The sequence below is a fragment of the Oryx dammah genome, unplaced genomic scaffold, assembly GCF_014754425.2.
Source record: "Oryx dammah isolate SB20612 unplaced genomic scaffold, SCBI_Odam_1.1 HiC_scaffold_27, whole genome shotgun sequence".
NCBI classification, from domain to species: domain Eukaryota; kingdom Metazoa; phylum Chordata; class Mammalia; order Artiodactyla; family Bovidae; genus Oryx; species Oryx dammah.
Window position 1 is genome coordinate 46,883,255 of NW_024070211.1, and position 21,002 is coordinate 46,904,256.

Genomic DNA, 21,002 nt, shown 5'->3' on the forward strand with positions numbered 1-21,002 from the left:
TAACTACTGTCAATGTTTCTCCTTTCTTTGAAAGGGGAATTTAATGACCCTTTCCTATGAGAAAATGATGACAAGAACCTATTCCTGGTGAAACGTAAAAGCTGTGTGTGTGGTTTGTGTTTTTGCTGCCTGAATCCAAGAACTGGGCTAAACTGACCTAAACACTATTACAAAAGGATGAAACAAAAATTTGCTCCAATGCTTGCATTATTTGGTCTTTAAAAACAACTGCATATCATTAAAACTTGTCCACATCCCATGAAATGAGTTCTCTATTAAATGGAGTCAATATTTTAAAGATGCATGATGATGGGTCTCTTCTGTACTTTCTCCGATCCTGCTAAAATCTCTTTAATCAAACTCTTGGGTTTTTCTGACAATACTCCTCCACAGTAAAGAATCTGCCTGTAATACAGGAGACCCGGCTTCGATCCCTGGGTAGGGAAGATCCTCTGGAAAGGGCAATGGCAACCTACTCCAGTATTCTTGCCTGGAGAATCCCATGGACAGAGGAACCTGGTGGGATACAGTCCATGGGGTCACAAAGAATCGGATACAACTGAGTGACTAACACTTTCACTCCTCCACCTAAAGACTTGAACCATATTTCAGTCCTTTGTAAAACACAGATCAAGACAATTATAGGGAAAAATGAAATGGAACATCTGCCCGCCTATTGAGGACAGACTCCAGGACACAGAGTCTATGTGAGGCACCAGCACGATGGTTGAGATGACCCCTCCCTGTTCCCACTGTGGACCAAAGGCTCCTCTCCTCTTATCTAGTCCTCCTCCTCCATTTTAATGAGTCTGTATGATTATTGTTTACAACCCAATTTACCTCTATAACTTTAACAGCTCAAAAAGCTATTCACAGTAAGTGACACATTGCAGCAAGGATATTGTAGACTAAGCAGTTCCCCATTTCCATATCATCATATTTTCTAGTCTCACTTATTTTTTGTGAGGCTCAGCAATAGCTATAAAGGTTTGAAAAAGTCCAGTCCAGTTTTATGTCCTTTTTCTCATTTGGGATTTTTATTATGTTTGCTTTCTGATCTCGTTTCTGTGTGAATTATACTTTGAGTTCCAAACAAAAACATGAACTCCTTTTTAATAAACTCTTTTTTCCTTTTTTTAAAATAATAAAATACACAGATGAGCTCCCCCAGATGCTCTATAGTTCATAGGATTAAGAGCTTATAAAGCTGCCGTACATTTATTATCATATTTGATGACTTTGTCAGGTAGGTTTTATTTTCATGTCTCACCTACAGATCAGGAAACTGAGGCCCAGAAAAGTCAAGTGACTTGCTCCAGACCACTCAACTAGTAATCGGGGAGAGCTAATAAGCTCTGCTCCTGTTTCCAATCTCCACTCTCCTTCCATGACTTTACCTGGCTGGAGATCACTTCCCGAGCATACTTGCTTCTCTGTGGCTTAAGGGTCACTTTTGGCTGGGATTTGTTATCAGATCAAAACTGTCCATTCAGCAAATATTATTTTGTAACTCCATCTGTAATCCTATTTTACAAACAAGGATCTCCTTGGCTTTCCATCACCAAATTGTACTGCTGAATTGTATTCTATTTAAACTGATTTATAATAATGCATGAAAATATCTGACTAAAAATGTTATTTTGTGGATGCCAGTTGCAATAATCTTTCCTTATTCAAATGAGAATTACATCTAAAACTTTATAAATCAATTTAGTTTGGTACCCTAGTGCTTCACATGAGAAATAATGTAATAGTCACCATTGAGCCCTATCTTTAACTCATCTATGAGTTTCTAGTGTTAAATTTTTTTTTTTCCTCTTCTTTCTTTTTTTAAAGGCATTACTTAGTAAAGAGCTGTAAAAAGTGAATTGGCCCTAAACATAAGATCCCTGATTGGGTTCCCCAGGTGGCACAGTGGTAAAGAATCCAGGCAACACAGGTTTGACCCCTGGGTCAGGAAGATCCCCTGGAGTAGGAAATGTCAAGCCACTCCAGTATTCTTGCCTGGACAATCCCATGGACAGAGGAGTCTGGTAGGCTACAGTCCGTGGGGTTACAATGATTTGGATGCAACTGTGCATGCACATAAGATCCCTGATTAGCCTGAAGATTTTGTTCTGGTATCTTTCTTTAACAAAGTGAGATATTCTTCCTATTTTTTGGAAAGGGTACAGTGAGATAAGACTGGTTACTCACCAAAGGACCTCATCTGTTATCACTGAAACCTACCTGAGACCACCTGTATTCGATAACTATCTCATAAAGATGCTGCTTTTCTACAGAACCACAGGGAGTCAACCTAAGTAACCTAAGCTTGTTTTTAGAAGCGATTTAAAACTTGCTTTATTTAATAGAAAAGCAAGTACTAAAATGAGATGACATTTCCATTAACCTACATTTCAATTTTCAAGAACGCTTGAGGTTCTGCAAAATATTGTGAATGGGAAATTTGTCTATAAAGAACGTTACAATTCAGGCAGGCAGGTTCATTCATTTGTCATCCATTCATTTATTTAACGCACTTTGGGGTCAGTTATGTGTCAAAATTAAGAATATGAAGACAAGAAAGGCCCCGTGCCTGCCCCCAAGCAGCACACAATCTCCCTTGGGAGACAGACCACTAACCATCACAGTACAGGGTCAGAAGGCAGAGAACCCCACTGAAGCACAAAAGAGAACAGTAGAAGGGCCAGTAATTCCAGAGGGGTAGGAAGGCAGAGAAAGGAGGCACCTGAAAGGATTCCTAAAGGCTAGGACACGCAGAGTGTCAACTGCAAATGCCAGTTGTCTTGGATGTGAGACCTGAAGTTATGTCTTTGGATTAAAAGCTGCATGAGGACAGAAATGATGCTCTCACCTCTTCCTTTCCAATTCATCCAAGAGCGGACCCACCAGAGATAACTGAGGAACTCATCTCACTGCAAGACGTTAACTAAGTAGTTAACTTCCCACAGCGCTTGACTAGATAGTGTATAAACACACCATGCAGATTTGTTCTCACATCTCCTAAGAGCTTATAATTGATAATGTAAGACATAACAGTTGTTATTATTCTTAATCTTCAGAACTGAAATGTCACTGCTGTGTGACAGATTGGGAAACAAACTAATCATAAAAAGGCCATAAAAGCTAATAACTAAAGGAAATAAAAGTGCAAAAATAAATCAATGTGAAATTACAAATGATCAGAATTTTCAGTTGTTTATTATGATTTATTTTATTGAGCTAAGAAATCTATTAACCTTTTGATATGGGAAGATGGAATTTACTAACTGAGTTAGAGGAGCTCTACTTTCATTGTCATGCAGATGGATAATATTTACAACTTAAACATCACCCTCTTTCAAAATAATGCCAACACTTTGATAAGTTACTGAAATGCAACAGCAAAAACACCATCTACTGTTCATCTTCATACATACATATGGCATTGGTCAGGACAAACAGATGAACGTGGCGCTTAAGCCAATGCGTGGAGCATTCACACTGAACCTCTATTGTCTGTGAGATGATGGATCAGCCTCCTTCCACATTTTGGCTCGACACTACCTCTATTTTGAATAGGACACTCTACCTGCTGAGCCTACCATATTGGTCTGTCCACTGGCCGGGTTTTGTAGGGAATCAACTATTATGACTGATTCTTTAAAGTGCTTTTCCTTCTCATAACCCAACTTTAAGAGCTGTTCAGCCCATCCATCAACAGACGTTTGAAAAGGGGCCAATATCTGGTCAGCACTGTGGTGCCAAACTCAGCTTCTTCAACTGGGAACACACTCTTGCCCGAGGGTGTGACTGTGAGTCACAGAGAATATGAAGCCACAAGATAAAAGGGCACAGACTTCTGCCACTGTTCACTCAGTGGTCAATAAGTGAACACAGTTCTGTATTAATATAATATAGGGAATATAATATGGAATACAATAGATTAAAAATTTGCACCCATTTTTAAGATAACACAGAAGATCCCAAAGGAATTCTATGTGGAAGTTGGTTTTAACCATGTCCCCAAGGAGGAGGTTTGTTCTTCTGTGCTCTGGGGTTATTCTGGTGGAATGCTCTGGGAAGTGGTAATGTAGAGGAAAGAGCAAGAGAAAGAACCAGAACCAGACAGAGCTGAGTTTAAATCCTTGCTTTTTCACATTCCCTGAAAGTCTAACTTTGACCAAATCACTTTATCTCAAGCCTTTGTATCTTCATCAGACAAGTAGTACTTGTTTATAGATCTTCATATTAAATAACTTTTCCTGGTGCTGGGAAAGATTGAAAGCAGGAGGAGAAGGGGACGACAGAGGATGAGATGGTTGAATGGCATCACCGACTCAATGGATATGAGTTTGAGTAAGCTCTGGGGCATGGTGAAGGACAGGGAAGCCTGGTGTATTTCAAAGCACAGCTGACAAAGCTGGGGGAGCTTTTAAAAATACACCATAAAAAAAATAAAATAAAATAAAATAAAATAAAAAATAAAAATACACCATATCAGGTCATGTTCCTGCTTAATTCCTTTCAGTGGATACTTTTGCCCTTTGAATAAAACCCTACATGCTTCTATGTCAGGTTCTAAATTTTGGGGGGCACAGAACCCCTATGACAGTCTGGTAAAGCCTTGGGGGTCCTTCTCAGAATAATAGTTAACTAAAGTACATAGGATTACAGAGTAAATCACTCATATTGAAATAGCGTTAACATTAATAAAAAGTTTATGCTACAGTAATATATATGTGCTTCTCTGTCAACATCAAATAACACAATAGGGTGGTAAGTTCTGTAACTACAGCAATTTTACAGTGTGTGCTAAGCCGCTTGGGTTGTGGCCGACTCTTTACAACTCTACAGACTATACCCCACAAGGCTCCTCTGTCCGTGCGATTCTCCAGGCAGGTATTCCTGGAGTGGGTTGCCATGCCCTTCTCCAGGGGATCTTCCTGACCCAAGGATGGAACCCTTGTCTCCCGGGGCTCCTGCACTGCAGAAAGGTTCTTTACTGCTGAGCCACTGGGGAAGTCCCGATTTTGCAACAGAGATGGACAAATAGCATTTTAGGATGTCTGTAACAAATGTAATTTGATATGAAGATATTTGTGATTTCTAGTTGTGAAAGTCACAGGTACTCCAGCTATTCCTGTGGGTTGTTTTTCTCCCTTGCCTATATTCATGATTGAAGGAAATTTTAAATTTCATTCAGATATGAGTAAAGATGAAAATTCATCTTTTCCCATTCAGCTTTGTGGACCCCTGGCTTCCACTCATGGATGCTGTGGAGACTGAGGAACACACAGGTGTGGAGCCAAAATTCTACCAATACTGGTTCGTGCCCTGCTCTCTGATCTCGTCTCCCATCACCATTCCTCTGCCTACCACACTGTGCTCAACCAGCCACTTGCCTACTTGCTCTTCAAACACGATGAACTTTAGTCCTCCTCAGGCATCTGGTTTTGCTTTTCTACCTGGAACACTCTGCCCTTGGATCATTGCATGATGTTCCTTTCCTGTTTTCTTTATCTCATCTTGCATCACCTCCTCTGAGAGAGCTGCCCTGATCAAGCCCACCTAAGTAGCCACCTACCTGTGCTACCCTGCTGTATTTTTCTCATCGTAACATTATTACCTGAAACGATCACGTTCATTTACTTGTTCTTGTGTTTACTCTCTGTTTTCCTGCCCTAAAAAGCAAGCTCCATGGGAGCAGGACCCTCATCTACACATTCAGTGCCACACTGCCGGCATCTAGAACAGTGTAGAGGACAAAGTAGGCGTCTGATACTTCTTGGCTAAATGGAGGCAAAATTACTAAGGATTCCAGCAATGTTACTTCTCTTGTTGTTCATTCAGTATTTGAGGTACTAGGAGGATACAAAGAGATGAAAGACAAACTCCTGCCCTAGAGCAGTTCAAGGCCTAGTGGAGGTGGGAGGCAGCCGGCCATGTAGAAAGCTGGAGGGAGTTCCAGAGGAGGCTCCTCCACTCTCCTGTGCAACCATGGACAAAGCTCTGGGAGGGCCTCATCTCCCCTAGTGCAGATGAGTGGTCTGGACAAACTGATCTCCATAATTTCCTATGATCTACAGTTTATGATCGTTTAAGAGCTAACAGTGCAAGGGAGCAGATACGGCAGGTGAGGGGTTGTGACCCGAAGTGGAGGAAAGTCACAGAGGAGGACAAGATTTGGAAGGACTCTGATATCATCAGCCTCCAACAAATAATGAGGAGGGGGGATTTTCAGACTCTTGAACTCTGTGTTGAAAGACACTGTAAAGGCCACCCAGCATGACCACTAGGTAACGCTTTGGATAAGCCTATGTGGCTGTTTTTGGAAATGTAACATAATACCCTTGCGTTTAGATGGAACCCAGCGTGGCGGATAAGAGTATCAACGGTAGAATGGCACTGCTGGCTTCAAATCCCAGCTCTGTTGCTTACTAGCTATGTGAACTTAGGCAAAGCACTTACCTTCTCTGTGTCTCAATTCCCTCCTCTGTAAAATGAAAATAACTACATGGGGTTATAGTCAAGACTAAATGAGGAAATGAATGTAATAGGTGTAACACACATTCAGTACATGCTACTTATGATTGTGTGGAATGGCTTTCTCCTGTGTCAAACTTATTATGTATCCCTCACCACCCGCCCCCCTCCCCGAAACCGTTTTCCTCTTGTTCCATTATAACTGAGTTTTTACTAGCTAGAGACTACATTGTCCAGTTTGGAGTTTCTGCAAACCAATATATAATTATATCTTACCTTTTCCTTGACATTCACATGAGTATGGAGTTCAGCCATCTTGCTTCTAGTGGAATAAGCCCTACCAAGAAGGAAAAAAAAAATGAACTTTTAAAATGGATTTCTCAATCTGTTATTTTTATGCTCTCTTCCAATATAGTAAACAATTTCATTTTGCCATAATCATAAATACCAATTTAGAATATAAAAATACTTTCAAGTTAAGCACTTGTCTTAGACACGGTCTAAAAGCATGTTACAATAATTCCAGATGACGACGTAAAATCTTTTATTCATACTGTACTGACACAGAAAATGACAAAATCAGATGGGTATGCACCTAATCTGTGTTCTTTATTATGTAAAAGAATGGTGGTCAAAACACAGTGAGAGGAGGAAAAGTGTACCTATTTTAACTAAGCACTGTCATCATAATCTCTACTGCTTCAATGTTTTTCAGTCTCAGTATAGCAAACACTGATTGAGTCTTTCCTGCATGTATGTAACTATACCAAAACACTCCAGGGAGAAACAGAAGAAATGATTTCACATTAAAACGTAAAAAACACATAACAGTTTTAAAACTTGCATTTTCACTTATCAGTATAGAAATATCCCTCTGAATCTACACATATATACATACCTTTATCATATTTTTAATGACTATAAATTCATGATCTCTAGTCTCAGAGGCACTCTTAAAACTGCCCATAATCATTGTCTCCTAAAGTTCTTTAGGTTTTAAGCCTTTGGTATCCAATCTTCTTTGAGAAGTGGCCCACTATGAGAAGATCTTTATTCTTAATATCTAGCTGTGGCACTACCTTCTCATCTGGTCTAAATCCTTTGCTATTATTAAAGAAGATAGACTATAAGTCTTTTATAGTTTCAATCTCTTTCTGAAATTGAGCACAAATGACTTACAATGGACAAAAAGATTGGTGCGGAAATTAGCAGCTAGATAGGCCAAGATATCAATATACTATCAATTTGCATGTTTTGTCAATCAAAATTTACTTTCTATTTGCTTTTTTGTCAATCAAGAACCACTAAAGCTCTTTCTTATATTCTTTGACTTTTGCTACAGTGTATCTAGGAGACTTCCCTAACGATCCAGTGGTTAAGACTCCATGCTTCCAATGTAGTGGCCACAGGTTCAATCCTTGATTGGGGAACTAAGATCATACCAAAATAAATAAATAAGTAAAACAAAATAGCTTACCTCCAATCTAGAAAAACCAAGAGTGTATCTAGATTTGATACATTTCAAGGTTAACTTGCAAAAATTCTGATTTCTCCCCACCATTTCTTTTAAGCTTAGGTCTTAAATAAAGCATAAATTCAGATCCATTACCTTCTGTTGAGCTTGGCAATATGTAACCTTAACTCTATTACCACTCAAAGAAGAATCCATATACTATTATCTGTTATTAAATATGTTAGAAACAGTAAAATTTTATTTTTACAAGCTTCCAAATGATACTGTCACTAACATATGAATTTGGGCACTGTGGTGGGGGAGACGCTGCATATTCAATCACCAGAGAGACAGCTCCTTTCCATATACTCTGCAAAGAGTGCCCATCCCACTGGATACACCTTCCATTTCACTAACTCTTCCAAATGGTAAATCTTGTATCCTCTGCCTTGGCATAGGGAGAAAGTAAATAATGCTAGCTGGCAAATAATGTCTGAATTTCATTCTCATATATTTTCGCCCTTGAGAGTAACTAGTAAAAGACAATAGGATTATTTTCTGATTATCCATAACAGTGAATAGAGATGGTATGTGAAGTATAAGGACAAATATCAGTTGTTTGGGGTTGTTTTTTTTTTAACAAGCCATAGATGTGAAACCTTTGATCAGTTATCACAGTGCCTGCAAGACGGTCAATAAGCATGATATCTGAAGACATTTTAATGGTTGATTTTCGTATTCAAATGGAGGTTCTGGCATTATGCAAACATACATGGCTTATGCATGGATTTTTCCACGTGATAGTGTATGTATGTGCGAGAGAGAACGAGGATGGGGGAGATAGTGAAAGAGACCCAGGCTGCAACAATGGAGTAAGGAAGGCTCAAAGGATACAGGAGGACTTGGGGCTGTTTGTCAGGATGGATCTGAGCCACACGTCCTCTCATTAGACTAGATTAGCTAAGTCTTCCAGACACATCTACTCCTGCCATTAGAGAGGTGTGAAATCTGATAGAAAAAGGGGTTTTGTTTTTGTTTTGCTTTGATGTCTAAGATTTGAGTGTGCAGCGTTTTCTAAAGCTGGAGTGTTGTAATCTACATAAGAATCAGGGAGGAATTCCACGGAGCACAGAAAATTTCTGAGATCTGAGTAACTGGCAGTATGGAATGGTGAGCTAGATTCATAGAAATAGACAATTTCCTTGGCAATTTCCTTTCTCATTGACCTCGGCATCTAAGTCAAAGAAGACTCTTTGGTTGTGATGCCAGTAAGATTAATTACAATATTATTTGGGGGTGGGGGGAAGGCTGACTGTGAGGGTAGAATGGGGCTATTACAGGTTCCTCAGATGGGAAGATAAGATAAAAATAATTTGTAGGGAGCTGTTGTTTGTCTATGTTATGCTTTTTTTCTTCTTCCCCTTGCGTGAAGGGCTGCCTGTACAGGCGACCCCTTCCAGCTGGATTCTAATGGCCTCTGCATGCCAAGGCTCTCCACTGGTTGGAGCGTAACAGAGAGACTGAAAAATCAGCTACAGCTCCAGTTATGGAAACTAGAGGAAAGATTTCAAAATAAATAGAAAGTAAATCTGGTTTGCCTTAAAGAATTAAGAGTTTAAGTGGTTACAATTAAGAGTTTAGATAGTTAAATTGGGTTTTATTAATAAAGACGAACAACAAGGACAAGGCTGATCTTCATTGTCAAAGGTCCTTGCTGAGTCCACACCTGGGCTTGGCAATAGCCTGCCCAGAATACTCCAAAGCACGCCTCGCCCTGGCACAGCATCATGTGTTCATTGCCTTTCCTCTGACCCCCTCGCTCCTCTGAAAATGAAATTGAAATGAAAAAATGAAAAACAGTGCTATGCCCCTGTTTTCTGGGATTCTGTTCTCTGTTATGAACTGTATCTGGACAGTCAAATCCCCTGAATATGACTTGTTTAATTTGTATAGTTAAGGAACTTTTCCTCTAAGAAACAATATATTGGCACCTCCTCCTAAATGACAGGTCCAGAGTTCAGCAATTGGAAACTCCATCCCTCAAAATTGCAGATCCTTTGGGTTAACCTGAGAAGCCTTGGATGCTGTGAATAAGAGACAGAAGTCTGGGGCCAACAGATCTATTTCTTCCCCTCTCACCACACTTGGTCACCACCCTTGATGGTCTATCAGTAACATAGGTTGATCTTGGAGTTTTAAATCCAAAAGAAAGGTACAATGATCCCACACTCTGACTTCTTGGGAAAGAACCTGGTTTCTAATCCTGTTATCACTTAAAATTGCTCTTAGAACAGACCAATGACTGAGGCCTAACTATTCAAATCCACACATACACGTCCCATGCATGTAACTAATCAATAGAAAATGAAGATAACCAGAAACACAAGTCCTGATCCTGGAACAACATTTCAACAGCTTAGGAATGTTTGAAAATTTTTTCCTGTAATTTTATACTTTGGCTTTCAATTTTACATATAGCCCAGAGAAAAATAAAGATCAAGGAAACTGTTGAAATTTTATTTATGAAATCTCAGATTAATCGCTTACCTCAGTCTAGATGCATATTCCATAGTCAAAAACTTATTAGGAAAGATATCAGTCCCAAAGGAAAGAATTTCACTGTTTATCACCAATATGTCATCTATATACTTCTCCAGTGTAAAATTAATAATGCACAACTATAGTTACCACCAATCACTTCATGAACAAAGTTATATCAAACTGAACTTACTTATGCAAAAATCTTACTTAATATGCATTAATGCTAGTCAGAAAATCTATTAGTTTGTAAAAAAGAAATATTCTTTATGAAAAATAAACCTGAAGAGTATAAATTCTGGAACATATGTTTGTTTCAGCATTTCTAATTAGTACAATTCAGAGAAGGTTAATATATACAACAACCTGAACAACAACTTGAAAAAGATATTACATATATATTAATATATCTCATGCAATCATATAAATTATAAAAAGTTAAGAGTGTAAAAGAAGGTGTTAGTTGCTCAGGCATGTCTTACTCTTTGTGACTGCATGGACTATAGCCCACCAAGCTCTTCTGTCCATGGAATTCTTCAGACAAGAATACTGGAGTGGGTAGCCAATTCTCCTCTCCAGGGTATCTCCTGACTCTGATCAAACCAGGATCTTCTGCATCGTAGGTGGATTCTTTACCATCTGAGCCACCAGGGAAGCCCAGTCTCTGTTTTCGCTTGTTTCACTGTGTAGGCAGTAATAAAAGTTTCACTTTTGTTTCTCTGAAACCTATTACTACTCTTAGACTGACTTCCCTGTTTTCATGTATCCTCTTACTTTTCTGGAATGGAATTTAGAGGCAGAGGAAATACATAAGAAAAAAAAATTTTAATAATCATTTTAACAATTTTTTCAAGGTCATTTATGCAAAGTCCTCCCATGATTTATAAAAACCTAATAGAGAATGTCAGTTGGTATGGGAGGGTGGAGGTCAGAAAAAAGAAACTTACTCATGTCATTTACTTGCAAAGCCAGATTTGAATGTGGGTTGGTCTGAACTGGAATGTCCTGTAAAATACTTCCTGGATTTCAAAGGCATGCTAAAGAAAAGGAATGTAAGCTGTCTCAATACTAATTTATGTCAATCGTGTGTTGAAATGATAATATTGGATGTGTTGAGTTAAATAAAACATTAAAATTTAACTTCACCCATTTCTTTTCACTTTTTTACTGTGTCTACTAGAAAAATTTACATGGCCTATGTGGCTTACATCTGCTAGAAGCTGGTGTCCTGGAGCAGTGGTTCTTCAAATGGGCTTCCCAGAGGAGCAGCAGCAGCATCTGAGAACTTGTTAGAAATGTAAATTCTCAGCCCTTTTACAGAAGGACTGGATCAGAAGCTCTGGGAGTGGGTACAGTGGTCAGTGCTCCAAACTGCCCTCCAGGGCATTCAGACCCACGGAGACTAAACTGAGATCCACTGCCTGGGAATATTAAGAATGAGCTCTTCTTTGATCCCAGTCACTACACACAACAAATAGACTCTACAGAAGCCTAGACAGATAAACAGGGTGTGGGAGTTTAGGGGGTGGTTTCCTACCAATTACCTTGTTAGGGAATGGTCATTTCACCAACATACTAATTATAATAATAGCAATAAATATGGAGCACTAATATTGTGCCAGGCACTCTTAGTGCTTGACATAAATTTATCCATTTAACCCTTGTGTGAAGTCGCTCAGTCGTGTCCAACTCTTTGCGACCCCGTGGACTGTAGCCCGCCAGGCTCCTCTGTCCATGGGATTCTCCAGGCAAGAATATTGGAGTGGATTGCCATTTCCTTCTCCAAGGGATCTTCCTAACCCAGGGATCAAACCTGGGTCTCCTGCATTGCAGGCAGATGCTTTATCCTCTGAGCCACCAGGGAAGCTTATTTAACCTTTATACCTCTATAAAGTAGAAACTGATTATGCCTATTTCATACACATGAATGCTGAGCAACAGAGGTTCAGTGACTAACCCAGAGTCCATGGTAAGTGACAGGGCCAGGACTCAGGCACAGGCATTGTGACTCTGGAGCCCAGAGCCGCTGTGCTGAAAACACTTCAAAACAAACAAGTCATGGAGTGCATTACATATGAACTGCAGGAAGAACTCTGCAAGGAGAATAAAACCAGTCCCAGCCACTGCCTTTTCCAGTCAGGCAGGGATGTGATGTATGCCTTGTATTATACACTCACAGGGCACACAGACTGCCGAGCGAACCACTAAACTCGCATGGGAATGGGCGGGAATGTACCTATTATAAAGAGAGGGCTATTTTCCTGCGGCTTCTGCCTCTGATGAGTGTTAGAAGCTGCATTTAGTGGGCCCTTGGCCAACGAGCTGCTTCCCTGATTCTACGATGTTGCCCAGAGGCGCCACGACATTCCAGAGTCTAATGTTTAACTACTACATCTTTCTAAATTAAAGTAATTAAAGTGTCTCTGCAGCCAATTTTTGTACAGCCTTGACAGTGTTGTGATCACATAGATCCTGAGACGTCGTCTCGTGGCTGCCTCAGAGAGGAAGAATCGGGACTGATCTTGTGGTGCTAAGTGCTAGGTCATTTCAGTCGTGTGTGACTCTGTGATCCTGTGGACTGTAGCCCACCAGGCTCCTCTGTCCATGAGATTCTCCAGGCAAGAATGCTGCAGTGGGTTGCCATGCCCTCCTCCAGGAGATCTTTCCTACCCAGGGATTGAACAGGAGTCTCATGTCTCCAGCATTAGCAGGCGGGTTGTTTTATCACTAGCGCCACCTGGGAAGCCCTGATCTTGTGGGGAGGAAATCAATTATGTGGCATGACTGGAAAAGTAGCAGAAAGCCTCTCTGTCAAAACAGAGCGCCCCATGATCTCCCAGAGTGCCAACGCCTAGGCTGGGAAAATCTCTTAAGAGATGTCTACATTCTTACTTAGCTTATGGCATGCTATCATCTCCTGAAGAAAGGGTGACTTCATATGTTAATTTATTTCATTCTCTACTGCCATCCTTTGGCCCTTTGCAGAGAGTGGTGCTCTGAGAGAATGAGAGACAGGACAGGTAAGAGAGAATGGGAGACAGGACAGGTGAGTTTTGACAGAGATCTAGGGAGAGGCTGCAAATTTATCTATAGGGCCACCATTCGTCCTGGTGGAACATCTGAGCAGAGGTTCTAGGTTATTACAGCATGAAGGCCTCAGGTCTCCAGCTGCAGAAAAAGAGGATGGAGTTCTAGAGGAGGAAAAGTAATTTCCCTCTTACCCTTTGAGTTCTTAGTTGGGACTCCTGTAATAAAAGATTAATACGAGAGAAACAAACACATGCTTATTAACATGTATATCTCATGGTATCGCTCAGTTGTGTTTGACTCTTTGCAACCCCATGACTGTAGCCTGCCAGGTTCCTCTGTCCATGGGGTTTTCCAGGCAGGAATAATGGAGTGGGTAGCCATTCCCTTCCCCAGGGATTGAAGCCACGTTTCTTGCATTGCAGGCAGACTCTTTACCATCTGAGCCACAAGGGAAACCCCATATCTCATGGATACATGGAAGATGGTCAGGAGAAAGTGAAGAATTCTCCCCAAGGTAACCTAGAATTCAGGATAAATACCATCTTAACAGGGAAAGCAGAGGGGGTACAAGCCTCTGAAGGGACAGTAAATGATTTTTAGGAAAGACAAACAGGTCCTTAAAAGAGCAGATGGGAGCTATGATAGCTTCTGACAAAGTCTGCTGAGTGTGGTGTCAAATCTAGTTTCCTCTTCTGTGATGAGAGTCAACACGCCCCCTGGGAGTTTCACCAACCAGGGAGGGAATTTATGGCAACTGAGTTCTTGAACGATCTGTCTTTAAGCAGAAATGCAGAATTCAAAGAAAGCCTCTTCCTGTAGTTGCTGTTTTTCAGTGCCCATAGCTCACCAAATACACCAAAGCAGCATATTTGGGGGTACCATGCTCTGAACTCCCACAGCCATGTTTTGAGATGGCATCTTCTCCAACCTTCAGAGCACGGGACCTCTGTGGCCCTCTTCAGCTCATAGGTACTCAAGTCTGTAAGGGCCCTCGGGGTGATGGGAGCAGTGAGCAGCCAGAGCAGCTGAAAGCTGAAAATTTACCTTAAAAAAAAAAAAAGACATGGGTGCTGTCTCCCATATATTTGGCTATTTCTCTGTAAAGATCATCTTTAAACTGGCCAAGGACTAACTCTCCAGTCGCCTAAGCACAGTCAAGGTGGACTGACATGCTAGCTCAAGAGGGAAACTGCTCCCTCTATAAAACTGGAACCTTGTCTAAATGTAACAACATACAGGTTTTCCATTGCTCAACTTTTCCATTGCTTAATCTCTCTTCCATTTTGTGCTCTCTTGCCTTTCACTCCCACCTTTGCAGTTCCTTATCTGGTCCTGTAATTGCTGAGGTCTCTCATATTCCAAGTACTTTAGCTATTTCTTTTCTGGTTTAATTCCCACAGTTTAATAAAGGTTCTTGTGCAGTGCCTTGCTCCTTGGAGGAAAGTTGCTTTAATTATTAGGAATGAGGACATATAAACAATGAAACAGGGAATGGTGACTGAAATATGACTTTCATATGAAGACTCCTAACCTAGACTTTTTTGTGCGTAATTTGAAGGGGGGAATAAAGATCTCAAGGTTGCATTTTTATTCAAAGACACTTCAGTGGACTAAACCCACTGTTAGAACAGCTTCACGGAAAAGCATTTTAAGGGCAAATGTCAGGGGAAAAAAATTCACATTTAAAAGCCCAGTTTCTGCCTCTTTTGAAAAGCAGGGTTAGCCTTTGGTTTAGAAATGTCACTGCCTACTAAGTTCTTTGTAGGGGGAAGAAAGAAAATTGAATGTTTTCTTTAAACAGGTCATTAACAGTCAATACTTATTTGAAAAATCCTGCTTCCAGAGGCAGATAAAAGCTTCCAATCACTCAGGATATCACTTGAGCACATCCAGGGCAAGATGGGCTGATGCAAGTTTCAGACCTTTCTGAGAGAATGTCTTGACTCAACAGCCCCGGGTGCTTGTAGAGGAGGCAGAGTCATCTGGATTGTACGCCCTTGTACACGCTGCACACACAGAGTGGTCTGGGAGAGCACAAAGCAGACTTGATGGCGAGCCCAGCTTTGCATTTTCCATTTTAGTACCGGCAAATGCGTATGAATGAAGATTAACCATTTTTGCATAAAGTGCCAAACCACCTCCTCACTCACTGCAGCAGAATGCAAATAGGAGCAAAAGAGCAAAGGACAGCTAAAATAAACGCGTAGATCTCAGGCCCCTGAGAGCACAGGGGGAGGGTGCATGGCAGGCTCTATTAGCATTCATCTGTGGCCTGATTTTTCTATTTAATTTGAAATTATTTCATTGCATAGGTCTCTGACAGCTCGAGAATATAAATAAATGCCTTTTTCTAAAAGTGACCCAATGCTGGCTCCTGGAAGCCTCTGCTTCTGATTGCTGGGCTTTCAAGCAAACATGTGTTTCCATAGAGATGTGGTTGAGCGGGGCCCAGTGCAAGTACCCACTTGTATCAGCAATTCAATTATGCTGCATTCTTTCAAGATGCAATGATGTCAGCTCAAGTCTTTACAACAGGCCCATCCTCAGAGATGCCTTGGGAAAGGTGAAGTGGCCGGCGTTTTGAGGTTCGGAAGAATAAATCCATTCTCTCCAAGCATGCTATAATAAGCTGTCTGCCCACAGATCACACCGCCTTGCCCACCAACCCTCTACTGCCCACAGAACATATCCCAAACCCCAGAAGCATTCAGACAAAAGATCAAGCACAGTTCTCCTCACACCCCTGAGCACCAAAGCACCTCACACCAACTCCCCAAATGTTGAAAAGGAAATAACACACCTTCTCTTTCTTTTTTTTCCCTTTCCCCCAGCTCTTTACCCAGCTATGGCAATTCCTACACAAAGTTTTTTCTTAATATCTGACAAACATTTACTAAACACCTACAACATGCTGGGCTCTATGGAGAATGCTGGCAATAGTCACAAAATAACACTTATGGAACTCTTCCTGTATACTCCAGGTGGCTCAGACTGTAAAGAATCCAGGTTTGATCCCTGGGTTGGGAAGATTCCCTGGAGAAAGGAATGGCCATCCACTCCAGTATTCTTGCCTGGAGAATTCCATGGACAGAGTAGCCTGGTGGGTTACAGAGTTGGACACGACATAGCAACTAACACACACACACGCTTTCCTGTATACCCAAGTATGAACTTGGGCACTTCCCAAGTATAAACTAATTTAATTCTCATAAAGACCCTGTGGAGTATGTTAACCTTCATTTTATAGAGAAAGAAATATGAGCACACAATGGTGAGCTCCTTAAGTCACAGTGCAGGCAAGTGCCTGAGCTGGGATCTGAACTCAGACCTCCTGACTCCAGGAGTTCTGTTCAGTTCATTTCAATCACTCAGTCATGTCCAACTCTTTGTGACCCCATGAACCGCAGCACCCCAGGCCTCCCTGTCCATCGCCAACTGCCGGAGTCTACCCAAACCCATGTCCATTGAGTTGGTGATGCCATCCAACCATCTCATCCTCTGTTGTCCCCTTCTCCTCCTGCCCTCAATCATTCCCAGCATCAGGGTCTTTTCAAATGAGTTAGCTCTTCGCATCAGGTGGCCAAAGTATTGGAGTTTCGGCTTCAGCATCAGTCCTTCCAATGAACACCCAGGACTGATCTGCTTTAGGATGGACTGGTTGGATCTCCTTGCAGTCCAAGGGACTCTCAAGAGTCTTCTCCAATACCACAGTTCAAAAGCATCAATTCTTCAGCGCTCAGCTTTCTTTATAGTCCAACTCTCACATCCATACATGACCACTGGATAAACCATAGCCTTGACTAGATGGACCATTGTGGACAAAGTAACATCTCTGCTTTTTAATATGCTGTCTAGGTTGGTTATAACTTTCCTTCCAAGGAGCAAGCGTCTTTTAATTTCATGGCTACTATCACCATCTGCAGCGATTCTGGAGCCCAAAAAAACACCTGCCCCCAAAGAAGCTTAAACCATGTGACGGAGATAGATATACAAGTGAAAATACAGAAAAGAGGAGATGGGGGAGGAAAGCAGCATGTGGACTCAGGAAATTAGACCTGGAATTGACCTGGCTAAAGGTTTGGGGCAGAGCACCACTGGGGTTGTGATCAATCCAGCTGGCCAGTCTCATCAGAGGGTTAGGGGCAGACTTGCAGAGGGGGTGGGCTGGAGGTCGGCTTGTTTTCACAGCAAATCTTGAAGGAAAACACTGATACCCATCTCCAAAGAAAACACGTGCTGTGGTTCTGCACTATAGCTCTGGCCTGGCAAAGAAAAGTACTAACAAAACCTGGCAAACAAAGCTCTACCTTCACCGCCAGTTCAGGGAAGTGGTCTCACTTGTCACGGAATAAACATCTGGTAAAGAAAGCCACCATCTCTCCAGGGTGTATTCTGGTTTCAAAAATCTTTCTTCTAAGGAACTCACAATATTCCTGCTTCATTAAATCAGCACCCTCCTAGTAAACACTGAATGGTTTTCTCAAAGTAGCGGAGAAAGTCAGGTCCCTCCTACTTCCTTGAAACGTTTGCCCCTGGCACCGACTGAATCAAAATGGGCTATGATGGCATCTGCTGGGAGAGAAATGCTAGGGAACTGAGGCAGAAGAGAACTAGAGGCAGCTGGACCCTCTCAAGCCTCCTTCCCCAACCCAGTACCATTGCTCCTAAGCCTTTCTCACAAAATCCACCTCGACTCACTTGGTAAAGTGTCTAAATCAGGGCTTCCCATGCACAGCTTGGCTGTCTTTCTCAACAGACAGATAAGCCTTTCCCCTGAACTGACCACCTTTATCAACTTGCTTTTACTGCGTCCAGTCATCTTAAAAGTGGGACTCAGGTGGAGTCACAGACTGGAGTAGGTAGCAGGATCCTGAGTGTGGTGGCTGGGTAACCAGGGGTGGGATGGTGGCTGAGGACACCTGAGGCTTGGAGGGACTCACCTTCTGCAAAAATTGCCCCGTGCTCTGGCTTTCAGGCCTCTGTTAGCGAATGCTCAGTTTTTTCGTTCTTCTCCACTTGGGGAAGGCAGAGCTGTAAGATTGAACTCGCAACTTTTACACCGACTGCCCCAGGGACTCAGAGACAGTGCGGGCGGGACCGCAGTCATCCTTCCAAAGGTCAGTTTCTGAGAATGTGAGTCAGTTAAGGGCTTCTAATCTTGCCGTGACACCAGGACAGGCAGGTCAATCAATCAGCAAACATTCCTCGCCCTGCACCTCCTCCCTGTTCTAAAACCTGTTCCTGGCTCCAGACTTAACTGGAGGCAACTGCCAGCTAATCTTACACCCAATGAATAAGGTACTACTGTGTCCAGGGGTATATACATTTTATTTGGGCTGATGCTGTCACCCAGAGGAATGAAGTTTTCAAAGTGGATTTTACCAATGAAGTGTAAGGAGCTTGGGGGCAGGGATAACCATTGGAACTCAGAAGAGAGAAGGCTTTCTTGCCTATCAGGCCTGTGCCACCTACAGGCACCTTAGTCTCATATATGTTTCTTTGTTGGTTTGATATTTTTTAAAAAAGAAAGAAAGAAAAATCACTCATAAATTCAACACATTCTGAGAAAGGCACTGTTTCTCTTTAGGTTCAGGCCTCTCTTGGTCCCCATCGTCTCGCTAACCACTCCCAGGCAGTCAGCCAGCCCTGTGGCAGGGGTGTCTGCATTAATTATGGTGCCACAGTCACCAGACACACAGGATCTTTGGTGTTTGTCGTTCAGTCGCTCAGTTGCGCCCAACTCTTCACGACCCCATGAGGTGTAGCACACCAGGCTTCCCTGTCCTTTACCATCCCCAAGAATTTGCTCAAACTCATGTCCATTGAGTCAATGATGCCATTCAACCATCTCATCCTCTGTCGTCCCCCTTCTCCTCCTGCCTTCAATCTTTCCCAGCATCTGGGTCTTTTCCAGTGAGTCAGCTCTTCGAATCAGGTGGTCAAAGCATTGGAGCTTCAGCTTCAGCATCAGTTCTTCTAATGAATATTCAGGGTTGATTTCCTTTAGGATTGACTGATTTGATCTCCCCTTGCTGTCCAAGGGATTCCCAAGAGTCTTCTTCAGCATCACAGTTTGAAAGCATCAATTCTTTGGTGCTCAGCCTTATTTAATGACTACTGGAAAAACCACAGCTTTGATTATACAGACCTTTATTGGCAAAGTGAAGTCTCTGCTTTTTAATATGCTGTCTAGATTTGTCATAACTTTTCCTCCAAGGAGCAAGCATCTTTTAATTTCATGGCTGCAGTCACTGTCCACAGTGATTTTGGAGCCAAAGAAAATACAGTCTGTCACTGTTTCCATTTCCCCCATCTATTTGCCACAGAATCAGGGTCCCCTAAATGATCACAAAGACGAAAAACTGCCCATTTTCTGCTATTTAGATTCTTCCTTATCTTCTTATGATAGAAAATAAGTAACTGCGATTTACCAAATTTGAATCTCAACTCTGCCTCTTACTGGTTTGGGGACCTAGGTAATTTACTCAACCTCTCTACGCCTTTATTTCCTCATCAGTAAACTGAGGCTATTTATAGTAACTACCTCAGAGTGTAGTAATGAAGATGAAATGAGTTCATATTTTTCAAGTGATTAAAACAGTGCTTGGGGCACACTATGTGCTATAAAATAAATCTAAACAGATAAATAATCTCATCAGTTCCTCCGTAGCATGTGTGGTTGCTTTCCTCCATCTTCACTTTGCAGGTGAAAAACTACGCCATAAAAGGCCATGGTCATGCATCTGGCCAGCGATGGAGCTGGGCCTTGAAACACAATCTTCTGACCACAAGGTGCCCTCATGTAGATACACCCTTCCCTCGCCGTGGATGCTGCCACTTTAAATGAGGCAAAGGGCAATTCCAGGGAGCTGTGGGTGGCAGCACAAGGCTGAGGTCTGACTGCAGCATCTTGAGAAACTCTAAGGGTTCGGTGTCCACAGAGCCATTTGTTTATCACGTTCTTAAAATTTCAGCACAAGCAAAAGTAAATCCAAGACTATAACACCTCTCCCTTGTAGAATGACTCAGAAACCCACGCCAGATCACACTTTCCTGCCTTGTGGCTGGCAGATGTGGTCAGTGCTCTAGTGACCAAGTTCACCTCCAAGGTACTCGTCTTCAGAGGGCAATGAGCAGCTATAACACGGAAAGGACAAAGTTCAAATAAAGCCTTAGAGCTAATAACAGAACAGCCTAAAAATTATGAAATCTCCTTTGATACATGCTGATTTTAGGTAATTGTATCAAGATGGATAAAAGATAATTAACATAATTTTAATGTCCTTGAATTTATTCTAATGCAATCACAGATAATAAAACTCATTTTGACTGATAGGTTCAAAATTCTAGACGTCATATTCACTGCCTTAGCAAATTTTATTTCAATTTCTAGCTATAATAAAAAATAAAAATTTGCCAACTGAAATATATGTTGTTTTGGGACTATTAATAAGTACTTTTAAAAATGAATTATAGAAAGAATCCCTTCCTTTTAAAAAGCCTGTCTCTGACC

At 41.6% G+C, this 21,002-nt stretch overlaps 1 protein-coding gene across 8 annotated transcripts in view; it reads right to left on the bottom strand.

Annotated features, from left to right (window-relative positions):
- Positions 1-21,002, bottom strand: part of SPATS2L (spermatogenesis associated serine rich 2 like) — a 182,114-nt gene that overhangs the window by 88,099 nt on the left and 73,013 nt on the right. For 6 of the 8 annotated variants that reach the window (XM_040228852.1, XM_040228851.1, XM_040228846.1 and 3 more), the window contains exon 3: positions 6,745-6,805. In XM_040228852.1, coding sequence (XP_040084786.1) covers positions 6,745-6,783 — 39 coding nt within the window. In that variant the 5' untranslated portion in view covers positions 6,784-6,805. Of the gene's footprint in view, positions 1-6,744; positions 6,806-10,941; positions 11,127-18,429; positions 18,437-21,002 lie in introns of those variants that run through there. The other 2 variants (XM_040228850.1, XM_040228853.1) reach the window with 2 other exon arrangements.